At 38.8% G+C, this 26613-nt stretch overlaps 1 protein-coding gene across 3 annotated transcripts in view; it reads left to right on the top strand.

The window, feature by feature from the left end:
• Positions 1-26613, top strand: part of grid2 (glutamate receptor, ionotropic, delta 2) — a 576013-nt gene that overhangs the window by 379081 nt on the left and 170319 nt on the right. For all 3 annotated transcript variants that reach the window (XR_015131855.1, XM_086314608.1, XM_086314609.1), the window contains exons 5-6: positions 14833-14886; positions 21834-22007. Coding sequence is in view for 2 of the 3 variants with exons in the window: in XM_086314608.1 (XP_086170734.1) it covers positions 14833-14886; positions 21834-22007 (228 nt within the window). In the remaining variant the exon portion in view is untranslated. The remainder of the gene's footprint in view (positions 1-14832; positions 14887-21833; positions 22008-26613) is intronic.

Raw genomic sequence — 26613 nt, forward strand, 5'->3', positions numbered from 1 at the left:
AACTGCTGTTTCATGTCACGATGCAAGATGTCCCAAATCAAAGGTCTAGGCACAGTCAGGGTAAATTGTACCTGCTGGCAATGATAACTATAAATGATTTTTCACATTTGCCTTTATCTGGGCAATTTATAATAGGGGACATTTCTTAACACAATTTTAGGAAAAGTCAGACACTGAGTATTAGAGAAGTGTTGCAAATATTTGACGGGGAAAAAATAGCAGGGGAGAAATTTCCTAATCGTGCCGTGTTTCCAACAGAAAGAGAATGTGGCTGTAGTGACACAGGCTGCACATATATGCATGCATAAGCTCTGTGCACATAAATGAATAAGAACAAATACACTCTGATGCTGATGCAACAATAAGTACCTCATCTGGTGTATGAACTCTAACTCTGCCATTTTGAGCAGCAGCTGGTGATGCTAGTGCTTGTTCTGCTCTGCAGCCCTTGTGAGTTACTGAAATAAATCAGAATATATACTGTATATATACCCTCACTGTCTTCCCCCGCCTCCAATTATAGTGCGTGTGTTGGAGTACACAGTAGTAGTTACCCAACTTAAGATTGGCCATGATATACCCACCCACTGATGAGAGTGTGTTGTTTAGGGATAAATAATAGAATAAGTAGGATGAAAAGAAGCTTTCTACTTCACTTTTTCTCCCATCTCTCTGCGCATAGCCTGTAATAGGATTTATGGTGTTGAAGATGTAGTAGATGTTAATACATGGTATTATCTGGGTTGAATGAAAAAGGAGAAACAGAGGGAGATGAAGCACAATAAAACCAGAAATGAAAAGGAAGAATCCAGAAAGAGTGTGCAGTGAAAAAGGACAAATGGGAATATGATCATGGTTGAAAGACTTGGAAGGGTGGGGTGGTGGGGGTAACAGGGAACTGATAAAAGCATGCAATGTTTCAGCAGAAAACGCAGAGTTGCTGTAAGTACAGTACCCCACTTATGGCTGACAATAAAGAATGAGGCTTGCCTACCCGAAAGCCTCTTATTGTGTATGGCTGGATGGTCACAAACAACATAGTAGCTTTTAAGAAGAATATCTGACATTTACACTGTTGTGCAATGTTGTCTTTTTTTCTTTGCAGAGAGTACAAGTAGTATCTAACAGATAAAAATGTCTGACTACTGAAGAATACAGTTCCAAAAAGTGTTTCCTTACTAAAATTCAGTTAAGTATATAATCTCATATAGTTATAAATAAACTTGAGTCTTTTTCATATTTGAACTGTAGCAAGAGGAGAATATTGTGAACTGTGGTTTTAGCTTATGTGGTTTGGATCTTTTTCTCAGCTTGGAAGGTGTTTTGACCTCCCAGAGCAGTTGCATTACACCTTATTATTTAAGAGCTTGCAGAATAGCTGATAGTTGAAGATGGCTGAAAGATGTGGCCTTTTCACTGTTGCCTTGTGGTTGCATTTTTCATATCACCTTTTTCCTTTTACTATTCTTCTTGTCTTTTATCCACCCGTCCCTTAATCTCATTATCCCTTTCCCTGTGTTTTGTTATAAACAGATTCTCCTCACAGGGGTTGATGGTGTTTTGATAAAACTTCAGATTCTCAGAATATACTTGAGGGTTTCTCTCTTTTCCTCTCAGATGCAAAAGATACAAATTCTGCACTTGAACATGGTTTGCAGGCTTGCAGACGGCTACGTTATCCACTTCTCACTCATCTCTGTAATCGGATCAGGTTCAGTGTCAAAAAGTCTCCCTCCCACAGGCCCAGCAGGAAATAGAGGACTAAAATGATTTGATAATTGAGAAGGCAGAAGATGTAATATGTCTTTAGGGTCAGTTGATCTAATATGTGAGCTTTGCTTTAGTTTCAGGGCACAGTGCCTCGTGAATTTGATTTTTGCAGAAGGCATTTTGCCTCCATGTTGTGTTTAATAACTTATTTATCAAGCAGCCTACATGCTCTCTGATCAAGAGCATAGTGGGAGGTTCTTGTTGTAAATGAAGTGTGTAATTGAAATTCTAAATGAGATTGTTTAGTTTGTGTCAGTATGCTGTACTCATTAGATGTAATACCCAGGTATACGCTGAAATAGCTGCAGTCTAAGTGTGGCCATTTTAGCACCACCATTTTAGCAGCCCCGATGTTTTTGAACTTTATTACGACCTGACAGAGGTGCATGAAAAAGCTCAAATGATCAGGCATTAAACTTGCCAGTTTTTGAGTGCAGATTATTTGTCATTTTGGACCGCACCTGTGTGTCAATAGTGAGGCTAATATCCCAGTGCAGTTACTGCTAGTCATACGTACTGCCTGCTGTGCACTCTGTCCAGCTGGTGTAAATGTATCTGAAGTGGACCATTTTAAATGACATTTTTAAGACAGCTATGGAAAATATCATGATCTGATTCCCTGGTTTTGTCCAAAATTCAGGTGAAAACAGCTTTTGACTGAGGTATACAGGGAGTGCAGAATTATTAGGCAAATGAGTATTTTGTCCACATCATCCTCTTCATGCATGTTGTCTTACTCCAAGCTGTATAGGCTCGAAAGCCTACTACCAATTAAGCATATTAGGTGATGTGCATCTCTGTAATGAGAAGGGGTGTGGTCTAATGACATCAACACCCTATATCAGGTGTGCATAATTATTAGGCAACGTCCTTTCGTTTGGCAAAATGGGTCAAAAGAAGGACTTGACAGGCTCAGAAAAGTCAAAAATAGTGAGATATCTTGCAGAGGGATGCAGCAGTCTCAAAATTGCAAAGCTTCTGAAGCGTGATCATCGAACAATCAAGCGTTTCATTCAAAATAGTCAACAGGGTCGCAAGAAGCGTGTGGAAAAACCAAGGCGCAAAATAACTGCCCATGAACTGAGAAAAGTCAAGCGTGCAGCTGCCAAGATGCCACTTGCCACCAGTTTGGCCATATTTCAGAGCTGCAACATCACTGGAGTGCCCAAAAGCACAAGGTGTGCAATACTCAGAGACATGGCCAAGGTAAGAAAGGCTGAAAGACGACCACCACTGAACAAGACACACAAGCTGAAACGTCAAGACTGGGCCAAGAAATATCTCAAGACTGATTTTTCTAAGGTTTTATGGACTGATGAAATGAGAGTGAGTCTTGATGGGCCAGATGGATGGGCCCGTGGCTGGATTGGTAAAGGGCAGAGAGCTCCAGTCCGACTCAGACGCCAGCAAGGTGGAGGTGGAGTACTGGTTTGGGCTGGTATCATCAAAGATGAGCTTGTGGGGCCTTTTCGGGTTGAGGATGGAGTCAAGCTCAACTCCCAGTCCTACTGCCAGTTTCTGGAAGACACCTTCTTCAAGCAGTGGTACAGGAAGAAGTCTGCATCCTTCAAGAAAAACATGATTTTCATGCAGGACAATGCTCCATCACACGCGTCCAAGTACTCCACAGCGTGGCTGGCAAGAAAGGGTATAAAAGAGGAAAAACTAATGACATGGCCTCCTTGTTCACCTGATCTGAACCCCATTGAGAACCTGTGGTCCATCATCAAATGTGAGATTTACAAGGAGGGAAAACAGTACACCTCTCTGAACAGTGTCTGGGAGGCTGTGGTTGCTGCTGCACGCAATGTTGATGGTGAACAGATCAAAACACTGACAGAATCCATGGATGGCAGGCTTTTGAGTGTCCTTGCAAAGAAAGGTGGCTATATTGGTCGCTGATTTGTTTTTGTTTTGTTTTTGAATGTCAGAAATGTATATTTGTGAATGTGGAGATGTTATATTGGTGTCACTGGTAAAAATAAATAATTGAAATGGGTATATATTTGTTTTTTGTTAAGTTGCCTAATAATTATGCACAGTAATAGTCACCTGCACACACAGATATCCCCCTAAAATAGCTAAAACTAAAAACAAACTAGAAACTACTTCCAAAAACATTCAGCTTTGATATTAATGAGTTTTTTGGGTTCATTGAGAACATGGTTGTTGTTCAATAATAAAATTATTCCTCAAAAATACAACTTGCCTAATAATTCTGCACTCCCTGTAAGTAGAAAATGAAAGGTTAAACAGCATTTTTTATTCCAGTCCTTCTGAAGACCAATGAGAACCTGAAAGTGGACTTTATGTTACTCTAGTCATTTAATTCTTGTCAGTTAGAAGTAAAAGCCCATTATTATGTGAGGCACATGGAGTACAGTTATAGCTGAGAAAATAAGTCTCATCATTGTCTTGATGAGACTTATTTTGCTATGCTTGTTAAATAAAGGAAACGCCTGCGACTCGGTGTGAGTTTCCTCTGGGCCTCACCCATGCATGTTTGAAAAGACAAATCTAAGGTCTCTGTGTTTTATTGCTCCAAGTACTTGTTTAACGAATTGTTTCCTCTAACACTATCTGTTCCTGCTTGACAATAGCATGTCTCCTGCTATGGGGAGCCAAAAAGTCTTGTGTGTGGCTCAAAAAGCTGTGTCTTTTAATCTGAATTCTGGCCTCCTGCATGAACAGGCCTGTTTGCTACAGCACACAGCATGCAAACAACAAAATACTGCTGTGCTAATGCTTTCACTAAAGAGCACTTATAACACAAAAAATGATCTAACAATTACTGTGTTAAAATGTTCCTAGGTGTACATACTGAAAGCTAAGTGGCATTAAAACAAGCACAATTTACTGAGAAGAGCTGTTTAAGTAAATGTAGAGGAGTAAATGTAACTTATTACCACCCACCTCAGGCACAGGCTGCAGCTGTTTAGAGTTGGTTTCCTGTGAAAACACAATGAATCAGCACAAGGTCACATGCCATTCCATCCATTTATTTTGATAACCCAAATGTGACTTTTATCTTTCAAGTGTTTTTATTTTAATTCCACACGGTATAGATTTGCTCCTGTACAGATGCCTCATGTTGGAGATGAACAGTTGTCTTTTGACAAGGATAATTTAACACAAAATGACTACCCTCTGTCTTTGGAAGTAAAAGGCATACTGTAGAGGTTGTTTACTCTGATCAAATCACGAAAGACACGTTGAATTTATGTATCAAAACTATCAAAACTACAGAGTAACTTTAACAGAGTCAGTTAATTTTAAGTTGTGTCAATAAAATGTGAGCTCAGTAACTTAATTTCACAGCTGACATTGTTTGCTTACATCATTTTACAATACTTAAATGGCCTTATATCCTTATAAGTTAGTCTTTTCATCGTTTGAAACTGAGGAGAAATTAAAGTTTGTAAAAATTACCAATCCTACTGTATGTCAAGGTCTACAGAATTATCTGCAAAGCATGAGTGGGGTCATCTCCTCCAGCTGAAAACTTTAACATATGCTTCAACCCATGGAGACCACATCAAATGTGTAACTGAGGACCACAGCAGCTGCTGCTCTCACCATATACAGCTGGTTATTCCCTTTACTTGCTCAAACACCAGCCCTTCATTCCATGACACTAATATGAACTTTTTATTTCTCCCCATTGGTAATTGCTTAAGTTCATGTTGTAAGGTTATTACATGATTATGGTTACTAATTCAGAACGTGACTTTCCTTGACTCCATATGCAAACGTGTTATTTTCTTGGACAGAAGTGGATGTTCTCTGGTTATATTTGGAGCAGAAGGAATAACACATGTGAAATCATAACTTACGTACATCGGTATCTAACTGTAAATACTATTTACAGTTAGTTAGCATAAGTTATCTTTTGTCCTAGCTTTAAGTTTGGATAAGTAATACATTGTCACAGCTATAAGTAGCAGTAAACGTCTTTAAAACCATGACATTAGCATTTGATGTTCACTAAAAACTGTCATCTTAACCATCTATGGTTGGTTAACACAGCACTACCAAAAAACAAAACAAAAACCATGACTGTACTATGAGCTTGGACTTTCCTTGCATTTAAAATTGTTGCTTCACAGTCGAGAAGCAGTTCGTCAGCCACTCCTGGTGAGTTGCCATCTTCAGAGCAACTATGTTAAGTCCGTCAGTTTGTGATTGAGTTGAGTGGATTAAAGCTATTAATTACATTCAATTTGTTTGGGATAATTAGGTAATTAACTGTGATTAATCAGTTGCAAATATGTTGCAGCAGATTCACATTAAACAGAAAGTCAATTTCAAAATTTCTCCACATATAGTGACATAGTTGCTGCAGGACAGCAACTGAACTGTAAAGTGACACTGGTGTTTAGCAACCTTGCTTTTATATAGAAATACCACCAGAATACAAACACTTAGCAACCAAGGGAGTCGAGTCCTCTATTACAAAGTCCCATATGTATGACGCTTATTGAGGCAGACTGACTCAAATTGATTGATGTTCGCAACATGTTTTTAAATTAGACAGCACTTATTTGAAAACCTTCCCCAATCTGGCTGAGAGTTGTTGCAGTTACTCTGAGCTGAACAGAGTTTGTTTAGAACCAGGCTGCTTCCCAACAGGTGACCCATTTAATCACCTTGTGATTGAAAGTGGTTATCCAGAGGTTAAGAGTGTTGCATAGTCAACCTCTGGATGACCAGTCGGTCACTGCAAGTGCCTTCAATCAGTCACTGAATGCAAAAAAAAAGAAAAAGAAAAAAAATGTAATCCCTGGGCAACCATTAATTTTTTTCTACTTGCAATGAGGATGCTTTACTATATTAACTCTACTGAGACTGAGCCATAAAGGGGACCTTCAAGCTAAAGTATTGGTTATTTTTTATTTTATATTTTTTGTGCAAGTTTAGACGTCATATTTTAAATTTCAACGTGTTTTGTTCACAAGCCATTGATGCAGATACATAGCTAAGTAAATGTAATCTTCAATGAGGCACAATGAATGAAGCTCAATTTTTATTGTTCAGCTGGGGAGATGAATAGAAGGTAGACGTATTTAATATTGTCTAGCCTTCTTTTTGGGACATTATGGTTTCAGTTTCTTCAGACAGACTTTTCCTCTGCCTTTTGGCTTTTTGGTGCAGGGTTAGGGCTCTCACTTGCAGCAGCATCACTACTTTCTTTGCTACACCTGGAAATAAAAACCTTTCTGTATCTGTGTTTTGAAAATCATATGTATTTAGCATAAACCTGCTGTTTCAAAATTAATTCACCTGTGTTCTGTTCTCTTCTGCTTTGTTTTTCTCTGTACTCACTTGCCAGTAAGCAAATGCTGACAAGGATCTGGCGAACAGTAGATAAATAAAGGGCTATTCACTTCACCCAGTTTTTGTGTCGGCTCTTTGCTGGATTTTGTACAATTTCTTAAGGACATGAGTCTGTCTCAGGAAAAGCAGGGCCATCACATGTGACCCGTTGCACCCTGCTCACCACTTGTTGGACCTGCTGCCCTCTGGTTGGTGCCTCAGGTCAATTAGCTCCCACACTTCCAGACATTCAGACTGTCAACAAACACTATATCACTTGAAGTTCAGATCAGTCTTTTAGTCTATTTTTAAACACTAAAAAATTAAGTTGACCTTTAATACCAAATTTTAATGTATTTTTAACACGACTCCACTCTACACCCCTGCTAGGCTTTCTCAGAATGTATTAAAAAAAATTGAGCTATTTGTTTAGAGACAGAGTGATGATATATGCACACAAATAATATGTGTTACCTATTTGGTGGAACTGATAAATTAAATTAAAACAGAAAAACAGATTTCTTTGAAAATGGTCAGGTACACGACTGGACTGAAAATAAAATTAGTTCCATAATTCCATAGTTGCTAATATTTTTTAATAGAGTCCAAAAAAATAAAAGGAACCCTTGAAAAGAAGGAAGCTTGTGATCTGAGTCAAGCTTGCTGTAATAGCCACTTTTCTACTATAACTTGAGAGACAGAGGAATATTTTATATAGGTTGTGGACATAAATAGTGATGTGTGAAATGAAAAGACCACACCCCATTTTCTGCTGTACTCCAAGAGAAAGCAGCTTATAAATCATTTAAAGTCCTATAACAATATAAAGAACAAGCACACACACACACACACACACACACAAACACACATGTGCATAGACAAATATGTACCTTGGGCCTATCAAGACAGCTTATTCTATTTGTTCCAGTCATTGATCCGTTCATATCTAAATGTCAGGTTGAATAGACATCGTCATATTTGCTGGTGGTGGTTGTGGTGAATGCGTGCAATTGTACGCGCACGCTGTGTTGTGCGTGTGTTATACAATCTCTCTGTGGATTCAGCAGTGCTCGGATCTGTGGTCGGATCAATAAACCAAAAGGCCGACAAGCACACGCATACAGTGCACGCAAAGTCTTGTGTGCTCCGCTGTGCACACACAGACACACACCAAAACACACAGTTTGAGGATGATAGATGCCTTCCATGTTGGCCCTGCTACTCCTTGCCGTCACAACACATACTTTTGCAAGACCTTTGCTGTCCTAGCCTTACATTATACAGTATGTCAGACATAAAGAGGAAAAAGAAAGACAGAAAGTAAGAAAAGAAAGCTGCTGCTGAAAAAAAACATCTGCAGACAGCATTCAGAATAGGTGAATGACTCTGCTGCTCTTTTCTCCCCTGTTTTCATCAAAAAGCAAGTGATTGATCAGCAATGGCAGTCTCTTGTGCAATTGGATGGTGAACAGTGCGAGATCTACTCAAGATGAGGTTTTCCTTGATTTTGTTGAGTGTGACAGGTGTGTGCGGGAGAGAACTATTCAAATAGGATTTCCAAAGAGACAATAATCTGTGAAATACTCTCACACACACAAATTAATACTCACACAGGCATAGTCACATTGTGTAATGTTTAGTATCTTTGTGTCTCTTCCACCTACCGCTCTGTTTTCACAATGCATGCACAACCGCTTTTTAGTTCATTGGCGTGTGACCGCAGCTTGATCAAACTAATTAAACAGTTATGGTAGTGATTTAGAGTCATTAGTTGTTGGGAAGAATCGCACAGGTCTCACACCCATGTGATTCATGTCACGTTTCTCAAGCGCGTTCAGCACAAAGAAGGCTGTTTTCCTTTGGCAGCATGTACTGTAAATACAGTAAAAGCCACAGTTATAATTATTTGTTATTTAGTTTGTGTTTTAAAATTTGGATTGTGTCTTAACTATGGCCTTGGAAATGTATTAGTTAATTAACTAGTAAGAACCAAATTGATTGGTTGCTTTAAAGTTGCAACCTTTGAGGCTATTACATATATTTATATAATTTTCATAATCACCACACTTTTCATTGACCCCCTCGTGACCCACAGATGACAAGACCACTGATCCTGGAAGGAAATGCTTCAACATAGAATAGAAGTGATCGCTCAGAACAGATTTGTATTGATTTGCAGTGACCCTTACCTATAAGGGGACAAGTTGGTCCAAACAATGCCAGCAAAATGCTCACCGCAGCATAAATGAACTACACGATCTATATAATGGTTTCAGTTTTTCTCTTTTAATTTGCCACCCATCTACACAGTTTATGCCTGTGTGGTCTGACTGTTTTTATTGGATAGTGCACACCGAAGTCTTGAAAACACAACAGTTACTGTGTGTTAGCAAACAGCTGTCTGTTGCTTGTGTAAAAAAGTATTTGTGTGCCTGTTTTCTACATACACAGACACACAGTAAATCAGGATACACTGTATTATTTCCCAAAGGCACTATCTAACATGATAATTTACTGCTTCATTTATGACTGTCATATCCCAGATGCAGAGATACATGCATGTCAGGCGAGTTTATGTCGCTACATGACAAGCAGGTATCACAAGAGGAGGACAAGCAGGATGTCAATGTCAAGATGATGTATTTGGGTGAATGTGGTGTGGGACACCCTTTGAATTTCAGTTATGTACACAAAAAAGAGGCTTAACATTAGAAGTCTAGTTAGCACTGTAATTGCTGAAGTCTGTTTGCTTTGCTCTGTGGATTACATTTTTGGCAGCGCTCAGGCTGAGCACAGTCATAATGCACCACCCTTTGCTTGCCATCTTGTCTTTTAGCACAGTACGAACAGACGTGCTTGACATCAAGACACACAATCTCAACCATGCATCATGCATAAAGCACACTGTGGGAGCAATGTGGGTGAGGTGCTGACATACAGCAGTTACTGTATGTTTCGGGGAAAAGTGCTTCAGTTGGTGAGTGCTAAATGCTTATTTCATGCACAGGGAGGCTGAGTAGCGGGCTGAATAAATGGGGGTAATGGGTTAGTAAAAGCCCGCTTTGTGTTTTGTATAGCTGCAGTTTTCATATGTTTTGTAACTTAGATTTGAAAGAAGGAAGAGTCGCTGAAGAAGGAGCAAGTTAATGGTAGATGACTATGTAGAAAGTATCCCTAGCTTGATCTGACAGTGGGACAACCATGCTAATCAAAACCAAAAGTGGGAACTAGAGAGACTCCCATCTCTGGTAATAAACAAATTGGAAACCATTCATATGAATGCAACACAGCAAGATTGTTTTATTGTGTATAATTTAGATTTAACAGATTTTAATTCTGATTCTGCTTTTTGAGTCCTGACTCTGATTTCCATCATATTATTTTAAGTAAGAAAATAAACCCTGCCACAAATATAACTTTATTTGGTTAACTAAGCATTCTCAAATCACTGGGTAGCTTAATTTTCCAGCAGCACAGTGGCTGAGCAGATAAGTAGATGATAAAAAAAAAAGCTGGAAATATCATTGATACAAAATATGGAAAATAAAAAAGATGAAGTAAAACACTGGTTATAATGCATTGTGTCACTCCATCAGTTTGTAAACTTCTTTATCTGTCTCTTTGTTTCGCTTTCATCTGTTCCTGCTTTCCTAAAGTTTCTCTTCTGTTCTAGTCCAAGTGTCTTTCATATTATGATTCCAGGTGGAATGAAGGGTTGTAGATGATAATAGTAATCACAGACCCCTATGTCCACACTCAAGCGCAGACCGGCACACACTTGTGCACGCACAGGAACACAAATTAATTACAGTGATCAAAAACCACACTTGGATGAACCACAGTGTTCATGTGTGTGTGTGTGTGTGTGTGTGTGTGTGTGTGTGTGTGTGTGTGTGTGTGTGTGTGTCAGTAGGCGCATAATCATATAGCACATCTTGCTTTCCAGACAAGAAATGCAACAGGGGCTGGACTGTGAAAGAAGAAGAAGTAGAAATGGATCACTGTGCTTGTGTTTATAGATTTTTTTTCTTTGTGTGTTTATAAATTCACAGCTTGTGCTTGCATGTTCAAATGTGAAGCTGGATATGCCTAGTTTGGAGGGTTGGCTGTAGGCTGTTTGCTTGATTTGATCACAAATAGTGCATGAAATTAAATGACACTACTAATTTTTAATTTAGAGCACTTTATTCAATAACAACACCCACTCTCTCACTTCAGGCATCATACCACTGCTTTTACATTCTTAACCTCTCACACAGAGTGCCCCACTATACAGGGAATATACAGCAGTCTGTAAAAGAAGTCGTATATCCTTGTTTGTTTGAACAGTTGTCTAAAATGTGCTGTATAGGCTCATATTTATTATGCGTGTGCATTAGCATAACGTGTGTGAGTAAAATATTAGCAATACGCCCTCTTTTGTCAAGTCAGACCTCAGTGTGAGCGGCAAACCCTGACACTTGTGTGTCAAGCTAAACCATTTGCCAAAATCAACAATTTCTCTTTGTTGTACTCCTTCGGGAGTGACAGGTGAGCAGAGGTCATTTGCAGGATCAAAACAGTGTTTGGTGGTCCCACGGCCGCTTGATAAACACGTACAAGACTGGTGTGCGCTGTAGCATGATGTTACAGATCAGTCTTAGTTCTCTGTGTGTGCTTTCAGACTTTGAGAAAAGGCTTACTTATATTGACACTAGGTGATTGGATTTGTCTCAGACCACGGAGCTGGTTTTAGTGCGATCTTCTGACTTCAGAGAAGAAGAACTGTGGCGAATTGAAGCTTTTGTGAAGGTGGGCCGAGAGGTCACAAGGATTTCTTTGCTATCACTAAAGGAATGATGCCCAGGTGACCCCCCCCCCCCCCCCCCCCCCCTACCTTCCTCCATTGGTGGCACGAAGGCTGTAATGTTTTGTAAGTGTGTGTACATCTGGACAAATACACAAGGGCAAGCACACAGACAAACCAGCCTCGGGACTTAGCAGCAGTAATTGTTGTAGCTGTGGGTATTTGGTTCTTGTGTGTGTATGAGTGTGAATATGTGTGTGTGTGTTTGTCTGAGAGAGTGTATTGAACAATTCCAACCCCTGAGGAGTCATGTCTAGTTCTATGAATCTTCCATTTCACTAATTAGCTTAAAACATCTGTCCATACGGATGCTAGAGGGAGGTCATAATGGGAAAAGTGGAAGCACTTACTACAGAACCAGCAGTAGTTGCGTACAAGCAGCGACACCAGACAACCACAACACTGAAACCGCTGACAGGTGAAGATCATTTATCAGCTCATTACAAAGTAATATTCTGCTGTAAAAACTTTGTTTGTGGTCTACTACCCACGTACTATCTGGCTTAGCAATGTTGCAGTCCAAGCACATTCACTTTCCCATGATCTTGAATAAAATATCAGATTAAAGTTTTTCATATTTAAAAAGCGGAAATATTGCAAGCAATCCCACACAAATACTCATAATTAATACCAAGAGAGAGGACTGCAAAAAAGGACATTAAGCCAGAAAGAGAGCTGACCAGAAAAGTTGAGTTTGAGAAACCTGTGTTGTCTTTCTCCCCTCTCCTTTTTGCCTTTATCGCTGCCCACTCATTCAATTTTTCAGTGGAGATAAACAGAAACATTGTGACAGGACAAAACGACAAAAACCACATTACTTACATTTCAGATCCCGTACATGGAGGGGATAAGTGAAAGTAGAGGGGAACAGAGGTTCTGACAGAAAAAACTAAAATTAAGAAAAATATTGTGTCTTACAGCTCAGTCACTCCGCCTTACACCTTGTCTATGTCGAAACTATGTTTTCTGTCGAGTGTTTTACAGCAGCCTTCTGTGTTATAAGTTTTATGGCGATTCGGTGGGAGATTAAACCATTATTAGCCACACACCGCCACCCTCTCCAGCTGTTGCCTTTTGTTTAAAAAGTGTTTTATGGCGTGATGTTCTATAGTCACCTAGACAATTATAGCTAATGATAATATGAGTGGCACTCTATTTTTACTCTGGGATTGAAGGGAGAAGGGCTGAGAGCGAGCGAAGAAAAGGAGTAGGAGCAGTCACAGAGTGAGAAGTGAGTAATTAAAGCCCGATGATGGGATGAGAGGTGAGGGGAGAGCAACGATAAGAGAACAAAAATTAGAGGGTGGTTCTGGGAGGATGAAAATGAGAGACAAAAGAGGTAAAAAGCAAAGGTGAGTGTTTTTGACAGAAGAAAGTCAAAAGCAAGGTAAGAATACTCAACCCTCTGATCTCTGTTCAGTCTGTTCAGTAAATGTTTAATTTTGCAGTTCACCATGACATTGCTTAAGATGCATGGGGTTGGCCATGACTCAGGTTTTAGAGCAGGCTGTCCAGTAGTCATGGGGTTGGAGGGCTGATCGCCTTCATGTGCCAAAGAGTCCCTGGGAAAGATACTAAACCCCATGTTGCTCCTGAAAGCAGGTAAACACCTCGCCAGCTCCAGCCCTTTGCCAGTGTGTGAATGGCTAAATGAGAAACACATAACAAAGCTCTTTGTGGATCCTAGCAAAGGTTAAATGGGATATAAATATAGTATGCATAATATATAAATGCTAATAAGTGCAGACCCTTTACTGTTCCCGTTACCAGTTTCTTCCTTTTCCCATCACATAATTGTCTTTTTTTTTGGGTGTTTTGTTTTTTTCTGCCACTGATGCAAACCTCGAGCATTTATCTACCACAACTGAACTAATTGCTAGTAAGTGTAATGTGATTACTGACTTTGGTAAAAGTAATGAACTAGATTACTGTGTTAAAGACAAAGCTAATTAGATTAGGTTCAATAGATCAATACCAAATACTCCAAATACTAATGAGAAGAAGTCTGTTGTTTTATTCAAACACACACTCACTCACACACAAACAAAAATATCTACTTATTATGTCATTGATGTCCTCATATCATATGTCATTGTTAAAAGTGATCACAGACGAATAACACACACGTGCACACACACGCACACACACACACACACACAAAGAACTGTTACTGCTATACGTATATAGCAGAGCAGATTAGCCTTTTAATAGAAATGTACGATATGTGCAAATATACTGCAGGTATGGCTGAAGTTCCAAAGGTTTAGCCTTGACTATAGTACTGTTCTCTCTCTGTTCTCTGCGGTAGACAGCCCTTTTCCAATGTGTCCTCACTGCAGCGTTTAACATTTGTGTAGCTGCTGGTTAGATAGACACATATAAATATTTAAGTTGCACTTCATGGAGACTGTTTTGTTTTTCTCTAGGCTGAAAAACACACAATTCTGAGGCATTTTTTGTTTGCCCCTGATTTTGTCTTGTGTTATTCGCACACACAGAGATCACTGCAGGAGGAAAAGCAAATGAAATCCCCTCAGAAGTTTGCCTAAATTGTGTAAAGTGATAAAATACTTGATGTTGAAGGCTGTATTTGGGTCAGGCAAGCATGACTACATTTGCATGTGTTTGAAAAGATTTTTGACTGATACCTTGAGCACCTTTGATAGAAATTCTGTGTCGAGCTTCACACCTTCACGCTTCACCGTTGCAGCTTTCCACTAAATTGTTTACCATCATATTCACACTTTAGAAGTCGTGATTCACAATGACAGTAGCCTTTATATGAAAGTCTGTAATAATTTATTTTACTGTAAATCATAAAAAGCCCGACCACTGTTGCCTTTGTTGGTCACAGAGATTAAGCGCAATTTAAAAAGAAAATGTTGTGTCTTGTGTTTTCGTAGGTGGTGGAGACAAACCTGGTGGCCTTCGATTGTCACTGGATCCTGATTAACGAGGTAAGTGCCATGACAGTGTATCATGTACTTTGTATGCTTTGTGTTGACCTTGTTCTTTTATTTATTCTGTGAATACTTCTGGCTGTATATCCAAAAACCCTTTTTTGACTCCTATCTTTTGGATATTTGAGAGAAAACTTGGCTCTTTTTGTTTCACATCAGTTTTTACAAAAACACACATGCCATCGGTGGATGACCTTTAAAAGTTCACAATCAGTTCTAGTTCAATGCTTTTTTGGATTAACAGTTGTAGACAAGACCAAACAGTTCACAAAGTCAATTTCCTGTTCCTCAGAGTGTACAGTTATCACCCTGTGTATTTCTCTCATCCGTGTTCATGATCGCTGATCAGAGTGAGCGCTGGTCATAAGCGAAACATAATGAAACTTTAATGCTGGCTGTAATTTCCCATTAATTTGAATAGGAGCCGATCTTTGATCTTGCTTCGCGAGAAATGCCTTTTAGAAAAACAGCAGAATTAGCTACATTTTTTGCGTGTGCGTGTGCATGTTAGGGGGTGTATGTGCACTACAAGCTAATGCAGTGTGTCTTGGCAGCCTCGGGCATTACAATGAACTTGCAGGGCACAACAGGGAGCCCATTCTGCCACACACTAACAAACACACAACCATATACACAAGCAGATACATCGGAGAAGAGCAAAAAGCAGCGTACACGCAATGTGGGACAAAACAAGAAAATATATCTAGATGCTTGAGTGTACTGTAGTTTCTCTCTTTTTCTCTCTCTTCCATTTTCAAGCCTCTAACTGTAGCATAACACTGCTGCTAACTGCTGCTAGTCCTATTATTTGCTCGGTTATGCAAAGAGAGTGTTTCTCTTCATGCATTGGAATGCATGACATCCATTAGTTCTGCAGGACAGCCAATCTTCTTCTCTTTGATGTTTAGTGGAGATTTTGAGACTTTGAGGCTCCAGTAACACTTACAATCTCCCCCAGTACCTTAGATAACCCCTCAACTTTTTTTTATTTATTTATTGTATTTTCTCACTTCAACAGAGTGGAGGAAACCAAGGGAGCCCTGGTTTTTATTCAACATGATTGTTCAGATGTAAAATGTGAATAAATCAGACCAAAACAATGACTCTGTTTTACTTAATTACTTCAGACAGGGCTTTTTATGTCACTTATCTGCTAAATAAAATAGAATGCATATCATAATGTCCATTTCCCATGTACCATTAGGGATTTTGACAAAAGCTTGCTTTTACAAGATGTCTTAGTATATTTTGTTTTTCTGATGGCAATAACAAGCAGCCTGTGAAGAAGACTATCATTATTTAGATGCCTGTTTGGCTAAATACGGATTCAGCGGCCTAATAAACTATACTTTGCTTTCAGTCTGAGTTCTTGGACCAGTCACATAAATGTAGGCTTCTGTTACAAAAAAAGCAAAGGAGGGAACACTGGTGAAGTCCTGAAACTGTAAGCTGTCATCTGGCAACATTCTAGCCTTTTATTAACTGCTTAAAAATTCTAAACAAAGACCGGTCCACGGCACAGCTGTTCTGTTTTCCTGCCTACAGCAGGAACAGAATAGGTCTATATAAGAGCATGGCTGCATGTTTTACATCTAAAACCAAAGTGGAAATGTTTGGACATAATGCTCAGTGCCACGTTTAGCGAAACACAACAAAACCACACCACAAATACCTCATAACAACTGTCAAGCACAGTGATGGAGGAGGGATGTTTTGGGTTGTTTATGTGGCCTCACAACAAACCCCGTACCCATCTCCTTACTCTTCGTACAGCTTTAGAAATGGCTTATAACCTTTTCCACATTGATAGATGTGGAAAAGGCTTTGTTTTTCATTTGTTCCTGAATTTCGTGGGATCGCAGCATGATGTCTGGCTTTTAAGAAACTTTTGGTCTACTCCACTTTGTAAAGCAGATCCTATTTTAGTGATTTCTTGATTGAGAACAGTGGCAGTAATCAGGCCTGGCTACTGCCACTTTAGTCATATATGACTAAAGAAATTGAACTTAGCTTTCCAATGATGTCACACCAGAGGGGAGTGCAATCACTTTTTCATACAAGCCATGGAGGTTTGGATTTTTTTCCCCAGTAAATAATAAAGACCTTCATTTCGAATGTTTTTGTTATCTTTGTCAAATATTTACATTTCTTTGATTATCTGAAATATTTAAGTGACAAACATACAAAAAAAACAGGAAATCAGGAAGGGGCCAACACTTTTCACACCAGTGTGTGTAGTAGATAAAACCGCGTTTCCAAAGAACAGATTGGAATGAATGAATGAATCATTAGGTGATGATAAGATCATGAATACGTTTGAAGCACCGCAGCTAATATAGATTCATTCTCTACAAATTGCGTAATCATTAGCTATTCTTTTTGTACTGCCTGTGGTTTGTTACTAATTATAAATTCATAAGCAAAACTCAAGTAGCTGCTTGTTAGTTATTTAAAAAAAAGAAGATAAACCTTTACTTTGAGGGTAGCAAAAAACAGTGGTCAGGCACCTATGACTTTAAAAAAAGCTCATTTCTAAGCAATTTCAATCGATGCTTACCAAGTCTCCCTGCATAAAATGTAAAAATCAAGACAAAAATATAGTCATAGATTTCTGTGATGCGCACACTATATTCCATTGGCCACATGAAATGGTTCAGAGGGTGTTTAAAATAGATGAGCGGTTAAAATATTTTGTCATATAGAATGTCCTCTTGTACTTCTTCTGTGGAGAATGAATATTCCTATGTGTGAAAGTCCTCTCCATCCCTGTAGATTATTATGGATGAGAGGGTACTGTATGGTTGTCATAACTGTGCTTTATCTACAGCCAACAGTCAGACAGCCCCACTGAGGGGGAGTTCACAGTTCATAATTGATCATCCTTCCTTTACCCATCTCCTTTGCTCTTCTCAGGAGAAGAGGATGAGGGGTGTGGGGAGAAGAAGTGATAAGAGATGTTCATGACTTCTCTTTCTCTCTGTTTGCCCCTTACATTTTGGAGGATAACTCCACTATTGACCCCGCTCATTCACAATTTCCCCATTATTCGTTATTCTTGATCTTTTCTGTGGTCGTTCACACCCGTTTCCTTTTTGTTCTTCTTTCGCTCCATTCGTCTGTCTCTTCTGCCTCTCAGAGGAAAAATGCATAGTAATAAGATGCTTTGAGATTAGCATTTTCTGTCAATTTGGAGCTTAACACGTCACTATGAAAGCCATGTAACTGGAACTATTCGGATTTTCTTTTTTTTTTTTAATATAATTGCTGGATTATGAGGTCTTGTCCAATTTAAGAACATTCTACAGACTTTCGCATAATTGAACTCTATTAAAGCCTACTGTGTGGTGGTTAGTTTCATTTATTGTTCTTGGAAACAGATTAAGGATACAAAGTGACTCTAACTTAAGGCTGCAATCTCAGCTAAGTTAAAGAACAATTTTATTTGCTGCTCCAGAAGGACTTGCTGGGAGAGAATGAGTCTACATTTGTGCATACTGTGTCCACAGCTTGAAATTGCTCGCTATGACTTCAGCTATCTCATACCCTTGTTGTTAATAAGTGGCTACGCCGAAACTGTCGGATCTTTTTTTTTTTGCCTTGTTGAAGGAAAACGTGGCACCTCTCTCATCCACCTTTCCCTGCATGGCTTGGAAATCTGAATTAGAACACATTTGATCATAATTCTGTCCTTGCTCCTGCCTCATAACTTGTCTGCATAGTGTTGGTGTGTTGTGTGTTTGCATGGTATTTCACTTTGCCGCAGATTTTCTCCATCATCTTGATGCGTTCTTTCTATCAACCTTCTAAATCTAATAGAATTTAAGGATTTAAAGACTTAAAGTACATTTCTTCTGTGGCCGTGTGCTACAACCCTCCCTTTCTTAACACTAACGGCAATAGTTTAAATAATATGATTATTAGTTAAATCCCATTTTACTTTCTTTTACCCTTCTTTGCTTTTTGAAGCCTTTATGGATGTAATGCATTTCTTAAAGATTTAATATTTATCTAGACATTATCAGATATGGGATGTTAATCTTATCACTTCCATCATGTCTAACATTCACATTGTAATACACTGTGCTTACTGATCTCCTATCACCAGCAGGTAGGCTGGTGTAATACAGCAGACTGTAGTGAATTTTGGGTTATACTTTCTTCTGAGTATTGCTTTGAACAGCTTCATTCATCCTAGTCTCTCTCTTCTTCATGCTCTTTTTTTTTTTTTATTCTTTCCTGAAGTGAACATGTGAGAAGACTTAAAGCCAGAGGAGATTATTATGGGCACTGATGGGCTCAGCAGTTGAGTAGCGGAGGACAAACAGAAAACCCCCCCAAAAATAAATAAAAGTAGCTTTCTCCTGTCATCCAAGAGAAATGAAAGGGAAGGGGAGAAATACCATGGGGAAAGAAGTATCTGGATAAGGGTAAAATGGTCGACAAGAATGGGGATAAATTGAACGGATTTGATTTACAGAGTAAACAGCTCATGATGAACTCCAGAAATTAGGTTTAGGGCATTCTGGCTGTCATGACTGACATAGTGTGTTTAGTTTGAGGTAGCTGGCCTTGGTGTGTAGAATTTAAGCCCACAACACCGACATAAGGACCAAGTGATATTGTAATTAAATGCTAATCTTTAAGAGGATTAAAAGGAATGAGTGATAAAACAATCTCACCTTTGTTCAGTTGTTGGTTAGGACTAAAAGACTGAGTAAGTAATTTGAAACTAGACAAAAATGACGATGGGCATGAAAGAGGGAATTAAAGAATTAAAATTTTGAGCTGGTAATTAGATAATGAGCAGTAATTATTTCATGGATGTTTCAGGGTCATTGTTGTAAATCCAACTCGAACCTCACCCCTATTTTAACTCAGTGTTGCAGAGGCATTTAGCGTTGGTCTTATAATGTTTTGATTGAAGAAGTCCATGAAAGGTTAATGGTTAGTGGCCTGAGGGAAGGTTGGGGTAAAGTGAAACTCGTGAAAAAGAGCGAAGTGATTATATGAGGTTAATATCAACTGTGTAGCAGTACCCTCTCCTTCCCGAGACTCTAGGGTTGTAGATGAGAGCATGTGTGTTTCTTCACGCCGGTCTACTGTATGTGCATCCATGTGTCATATTCATTTTGTCTTAGCTGTTAAAAGGCTAACAACTTTCAGAGCACTGAAAGTCACACTGGGTGATGTCACTTTAGTTTATCCCCAGGGAGATCCAGACAAAGAGCCAAACAGAACATGACAAAGGAAGAGGGACAAATCCCTGTTTAGAGGGCAAACCTCAAACCTCCCAATTAAGTGTGTCTTTGTCTCTGTTTTTGCTGTGTGTTGGTTCATCTATATTTGTTTGCATTTGATCCTTTGAGTGGTGCACTCTGGATAATTTTTGTCTACCGATCTTTCTTTGCATGCCCTTGACGGCCTGCTGTGCATCTTAATTCTCTTTCGGCCCACAAATCTGCCTTTTTAGCAATTTTCAGCATTTTCTCTCTGCTCTGGATCTTCTTTTTTTTGTTGGCTTTGTAATTCAGTCCCCTTCAGGGTTTTATGTCTTCAGCTGTTTGGGATTTTTGCCACGTTTTCACCCCTAAGCCAGCAAACGGATTCCTTATTTGGACTGTTTAGAAAGTATATACTTCAGAGCGCAGAGTGTTAATGCAAGGTTAAACATGTTAAGTTGTTTGAGTAATTTGTCAAGGTATAAATTCCATTCTTTTGTTGTTAACTTTTATAAATAATTGAAATCCACTGTAGAACTACATCTGGTTCCAGTAAAATATGACCACAGAGGTAAAAGTATAAAAAGCAGAAACTTGAAAATCAACTTCTAAGCAGAAGCAAATGAATATTTTTGTGTCTGGTGGTGTGGAGATCTAGGGGCCATTGCAAAGGCAATACATCATCCTTATTAGTGCAGATGACACTGGGTATACCAATAAAGTCCATATAAAACAACCTCTAATCACCATTGATCATATCCCATGAGGACTCACGGGTCTTAATGGACGTTAATTACACTCAATTAAAATCCATTCCTATTAGTCAATGAGGTGTGTTATCTATAATATTACCCTTCACTAATACAAAGTGTGTGTGTGATGGATTGTTTGTGCATGTGCATAATCTGAGTCCTTTCAATCCTATCAAGCGGACTCAGGTGCATACACAAGGGAATCATAAGGGTTTTTCATGATTGTACGGCTTAAAAACAGTCTCATAAAAAAAAAAACCTGACTGATTTATGCACAGACTGGCATGGGCACAAAAGACACATGAAATCACACACAAACACAATCACTGCATACACATACAAAGGAAGTAAAAGCTGTTTCAGTTGATGGCAGCATTACCTCCACCAGGGACGATAAACGTCAGTTCTCATCTCATCACCACATGACCCTCTGCATGGAGGATGGATGGAGATCCATGGATGGAGAGCGGGGAAGGAGAGTGTGTGTCCTAGGGCTAAAATTAGCAGTGATTCCTCCCCCAAGGTTTTGCAAGGACATACAGAGTACGTGCAAACGCACATGTGTGCACATAACAAACATATGCGCACAGTCAGGCCAACACGCAGATATTTTTTACCCTTCTCTCTTCCTCTTTCCATAGGCTGACTTGTACCTTTCATATCTAATAACTATTTTTGCATATGATGTAGACAGCTTTTCATCGCTCGGTGTGGCGATAATGAGAAACATAGGGTATCTAAAACAAAGCCTAACTTTTACTTGTTTAGGAATTAGATCTGAGGCTTTTGAGGTGTAATATTCAACCATGTTTTTCTATTTTTGCTTTTATTTTGTGTGCGCAGTTACAGTTCTTTTGTATTTTGTTCATGCTGGCTTTATGTCTGCATAATGAAGTTGTTAATTTCATACCTACATTTACTTCATCCCTTCTTTCCTCTCCTATACCTATTCCTCTATTCTACCCTTTTTCAGGAGATCTCGGACTATGACTTGCAGGAGTTAGTCATGAAGTCTATCGGTCGGCTGACGTTGGTGCGCCAGATGTTCCCAATGCCCCAGAACACAACCCAGCGCTGTGTCAAACACAACCATAGAATTAACACTTCCCTCTGTGACCTTAAAAACCCAAAGGCTCAGCAGCTAGAGGTGAGTTGGCAAGTTATTGATTTTCAGTATTATGTTGAATACTAGCTTAATTGTCCAAATTCTGTTGCTCACTGCCAAGAACACTTTTCTGTTATTTGTGAATTTTTTAAGTAATACTCAAATATGTGGCATGACTTGCATTTGTTTTTGGTTTTTTTTCATACATGTCTTTTATATTTCAAGCTATGAAATAAATAACTTCAAAATCAACAGGGGTTCATTACTCAGAACAGTTATTACACCCATTAAGGAGTTGTGAAAAGAGTGATTGATTTGAGAAGTAGGCTTGCCTAATGTTACAGAAAGAAATCAACAGAGGATTGATTATAACGTAACAGATGACTCACTGAAAAATATGTGTATTCTAATAATTTGTTTTTAATTTTTAGCTGAAAAATTGTGCAGAAACGGTTATTGGCTGATGTACACTCACAGCGAGCAGAAAAGTTGCTCACAAAAACTGTCAACAAAAATCAAGCTATTGTAGGGAGTTGAGATGAGTGGCTTGTGGCTTAGTCTTTGACAAGTTGTCCCCTTCCAGTTTAATTAAATCGGGTAAGAAAAGATGGATGTTCAGTGGGAATACAGTCGAGTCGATGGAAATCTTTGCCCCCAGTCATTGATGACATTGTGAATGAGAATAAGTGACTTTAAATACACTTGGTGTAGCTCTAGTGTATCATTAAATGCAAACCTCTAACACATTCTGCTTTTAATGATGTAATTTTTTTTGTTTCCTTTTGTTTTGACACTGTCAAGGCAGATCGTTGTCATGGTGAAGTTTTACTTGCCAACTTATTGTGCTGAGTTGCATCCTGTTTGCATCGCTTTACCTTTGATGTGTATACAGAAATCCACCTGCTCCAGTCCACCAAGTAGCTGTGCATATATTGTTTTTTTTTCCACATGTGACCACAAAAACCAAGCCATGATGTCCACTCTCTATAGACAAAAAAGCATGGCTCAGTGGCAAACAAAAGATACTTCTATATTTTGATTAAAAATCACAATGGTAAAAGAGAAGAATTGTAAAACTCAATAGCTTTTGATTACAATGCATGTGACTGCTTGATGAGAGTTTGACAAACATAATTTAAAGGAAGCACGAGAAAGAACATTCTCTGGTCTGACGAAAGAAAAGCTATGGACATTTGTATTAGCTATGGGAACTGAAACTTGTATGAAAAGAAGAAAAGATGAACGAAGCCAAACATACATTAGTAAGACATGGTTTAGCAGACTACAAGCCCATTTAACATCTGTGGAGACGCCTGAACAGCCTTTCTTTTCAAATCGATGCAGCTTGACAGGCTCTTTCATAAAGAATTGGAGAAACTGTACAGTTCCTTGTATGGAAAGCTGACAGAGACTTACCCTACACTTAAACCTAAAAGTTATATCTGACAAAAGAATGAACTGAGAATCCGGTCTTTAAGTCGGACGTAATTAGCTGTGTCTAGGCCCAAACTCCGCTGCAGGTCCCTAAGTCAAACAGTCACTGCAGCATCACTGACTAAATTCTTTCATCTGTAATAAAATGATCAGTGTGGCTGCTCTACCAGGTATAACAATTAAGTTTAGCATCCAGACATCCATCAAAACAGAATTCATGAAATTTATGAAAATTAGAAGTTAGCAGGGAGTTAGCTCGCTAGTTTCAATCTAAATATAAATATACCATCTTCTGACTGAGGGATTTCTGAAACAAATTAAAACGTACAGCTCTGCTACCACTTCCAACATAAATGAAGACAGGAAAGTAAACAGCAGTGGCATTTGTAGGGTTAATGAAGTTTGGCTAGTATATAACAATGTGCTACGTGATTGCTAGCGACACAGCTATGTTAGCATAATATAAAAAGTGAAGCTGGAGGATGAACGCTAACTTTTTTCCACTTGATAAAAGTTAACGTGAGGATTCTCAATGGTCAGGGACAAATGCAGTCAATCAGGATGCTGTAAACGGACCAAACTTCAGCCAGGAGAACAACTGCGATAATCCATCAACAATACGAGGTTAGTCATTCATATACTGCTGCATGGGCTGGGCTGTAGTTACATCCTAAGGTTTTTTAAAACTAAGCTTTAAACTGAATATCCAAAAGTTGATTCTGTTCATCTGGACGTAGCGTTTTCAGTGGAAGAAACGTATCGTCACTCATCCAAGTGACTTCTTCAGTCTCAGTTGACTGCAGGTTTCCCCAATCTTATGAACAGTACATTTGCATAATGTACTGTTTATAATGTAACGTTTCTTCCACTGAACGCTACATCCAGATGAACAGAATCAACTTTTGGAGATTTACTTTCCTGGATGATTGAGAATAAAAACCGAGAGAGGCCGACAGTGATCACTGACTGTTTTTAGGTGCTTGTTGAGATTAAATAGAACAAGATAAAAAGCTTTAAAACATGTTAAAAACACAACAGCCTTATTAAACACAGGGTAGTTTGGGCCCGGAAGCAGGATTCATCATGTCATCACCTAAAGACCGGATATGTTTATAAAAAGGAAATTTCACATTTTGAACTTCCAATAGGTTTCCAGAAAATTTCAGAAATTGTCACTTTTTCATTTCCACTTTAATTTCTCTCTAGAACAGAACAAAGTGTACAAAAAGTAAAAGGATCTTTAATCTAGTACAATGACAACTTTAATTAACTTTCATTTCTAATGAGAAAAATCTTAATTTTAATAATCCTAACAATGTCACCAGAAACAAGTTTTTGAAACTTAAGGGACCACACTTAAATGTATTAAAGTGCACTTGCTATTTTTTTTTCTGTGACTCTCAATGAAGATGATGCCACACCCCAATTTGTGTTTAGCAGCAAAAAAGACAAAAAGACTGGCCATCCATGAAATGAGCCTTATGACCCAAAACTTCCCTTCCCAAACTAATGAGGCAGGAAAGCTAAATAAATAAAGCCTTGGAAAAACAGAGTACCAGGACCTTCATCCCAAAAAGAAAAAAATAAATTCCCAAAGAGAAGAAGGGGTCTGGAGATGCTAGACAGCTCCTTGGTCTGGGTGACAGAAAAATCCTTTCTTAGCCTCCTTTAAATTGGGGCAAGGCAATTATCATTTACTTCGCCCGGTCACACCAAGAAAAGAATGAAGAGATAGGTATGGGAGTAGAGAGATGGGAGCAGATAGGAACGAAGGAAAGTGGATGCAAACACAAGGGGGAGGGCATGTAATTATATGTGGGATGGCTGTATTTAATTTTGACCCATGCAGTATTCCAGTATCATTACATATACTGGTTCACACTATGTCTGAATAATGTGGGTTTATTTAAACAGAGACAGAAACTACTATGGGCAAATGTTCCTCTGCCTTGCTCTGTTTTTGCATCTTTTAAACATGCAACAGGTGTTTCAGTATGACATTTAAACATGTCACTTGATCCTAATGCTTTGAATTACAGCAGGCCTCCTGGTTCGATGTTGTCCAGTCATCCATCCATTGTTACTGAGGCTTTTTTTAACCTGTAAAATTAATAATTTTTGACCACATCCTTATGCAGTTTTATGTAAGACCTCACATTTCATTTACAGTACGGCAATGGAAAACACAGAGTGACAGTTTATTTTTCCATCTTCACATTTTGTTTACTATTTTTGTAAATGGCCCCTGGGGTGGCAATACATACGCAATATATGTATTTTTTTTATTTTTTTTATGTGACTCATCAAGCTGCCATCAAATGAACAGAGAAAAGGGAGCACAGTCTCATTTATGTGTCAAGACAAAAATATCAAATTAAATTAATATGCTGTTGATTTATGTAGAAGCGCAAGACCCTGGAGGAACATGTTTGATGAATGTTAGAATCACATTGAAACATTTGGATATCTGGAAGAGTTTGTTTCTAGACTTTTGCCTACTAGCTGCTTGTAGACATTCATAGAGGAAAGATAAAGAAATGCATGTGTTTATGTAATATAGGTGTCAACATGCAAGTCGTTTAAGTCAAGGGCAATGTGTTTTTGGGTGTCTAGCGAAAAGAGTGATCTCAAAAGTCATGCACTTGCTGCATGCATGTTCATTTCCATATGCAGACTGATGGATGGCTGAATGAAAAACAAAACAATGATGAGGATGAGGATGAGGAGGACATAAGAAAGAGCGAGTGGGAGAGAGTGAGCTTGAGATTGAGGAAGCAGATCAGCTCAGCGGTCAGAGAGTGGCCCAGAAGCCCAATTTCACACTGCAATGAAGCACATCAACTCAGGCTGACCACACAAGCACACACACTCTCATACAAAGCTTGCTCGGAGAGCCGAAACCAAGCTCCCCACGGAGCAGTAGAGTTTCCCTTTAATTTTAAAAGAAAAAGAACGATAAAGAAAATCACCACGTGGAAGACATAAAACAATGCTGTGAAAGCTAAGATACTTTGAAGGAAGTTAGATGTGAGGAAAATTTGGCATGTCCTTTTGTCCTGACTGTCAGTAAACAATTTGATAAGCAGTAAGAAAGACAATATCTTTTGTTATCCTTCCATCCCCCATGCCAACTTTTTAAGAAACCAAGAAACCTGGTTCTATCCCTTACATTTTATGATTTAATGTTTTTATTCTGTATGAGGTGTACCTGTAA

Source organism: Aulonocara sp. 'chitande type north' Nkhata Bay, linkage group LG12 (assembly GCF_057382095.1).
Source record: "Aulonocara sp. 'chitande type north' Nkhata Bay isolate Kocher_YH1m ecotype deep benthic linkage group LG12, A_spYH_male_GT1.1, whole genome shotgun sequence".
Classification (NCBI taxonomy): Eukaryota; Metazoa; Chordata; class Actinopteri; order Cichliformes; family Cichlidae; genus Aulonocara; species Aulonocara sp. 'chitande type north' Nkhata Bay.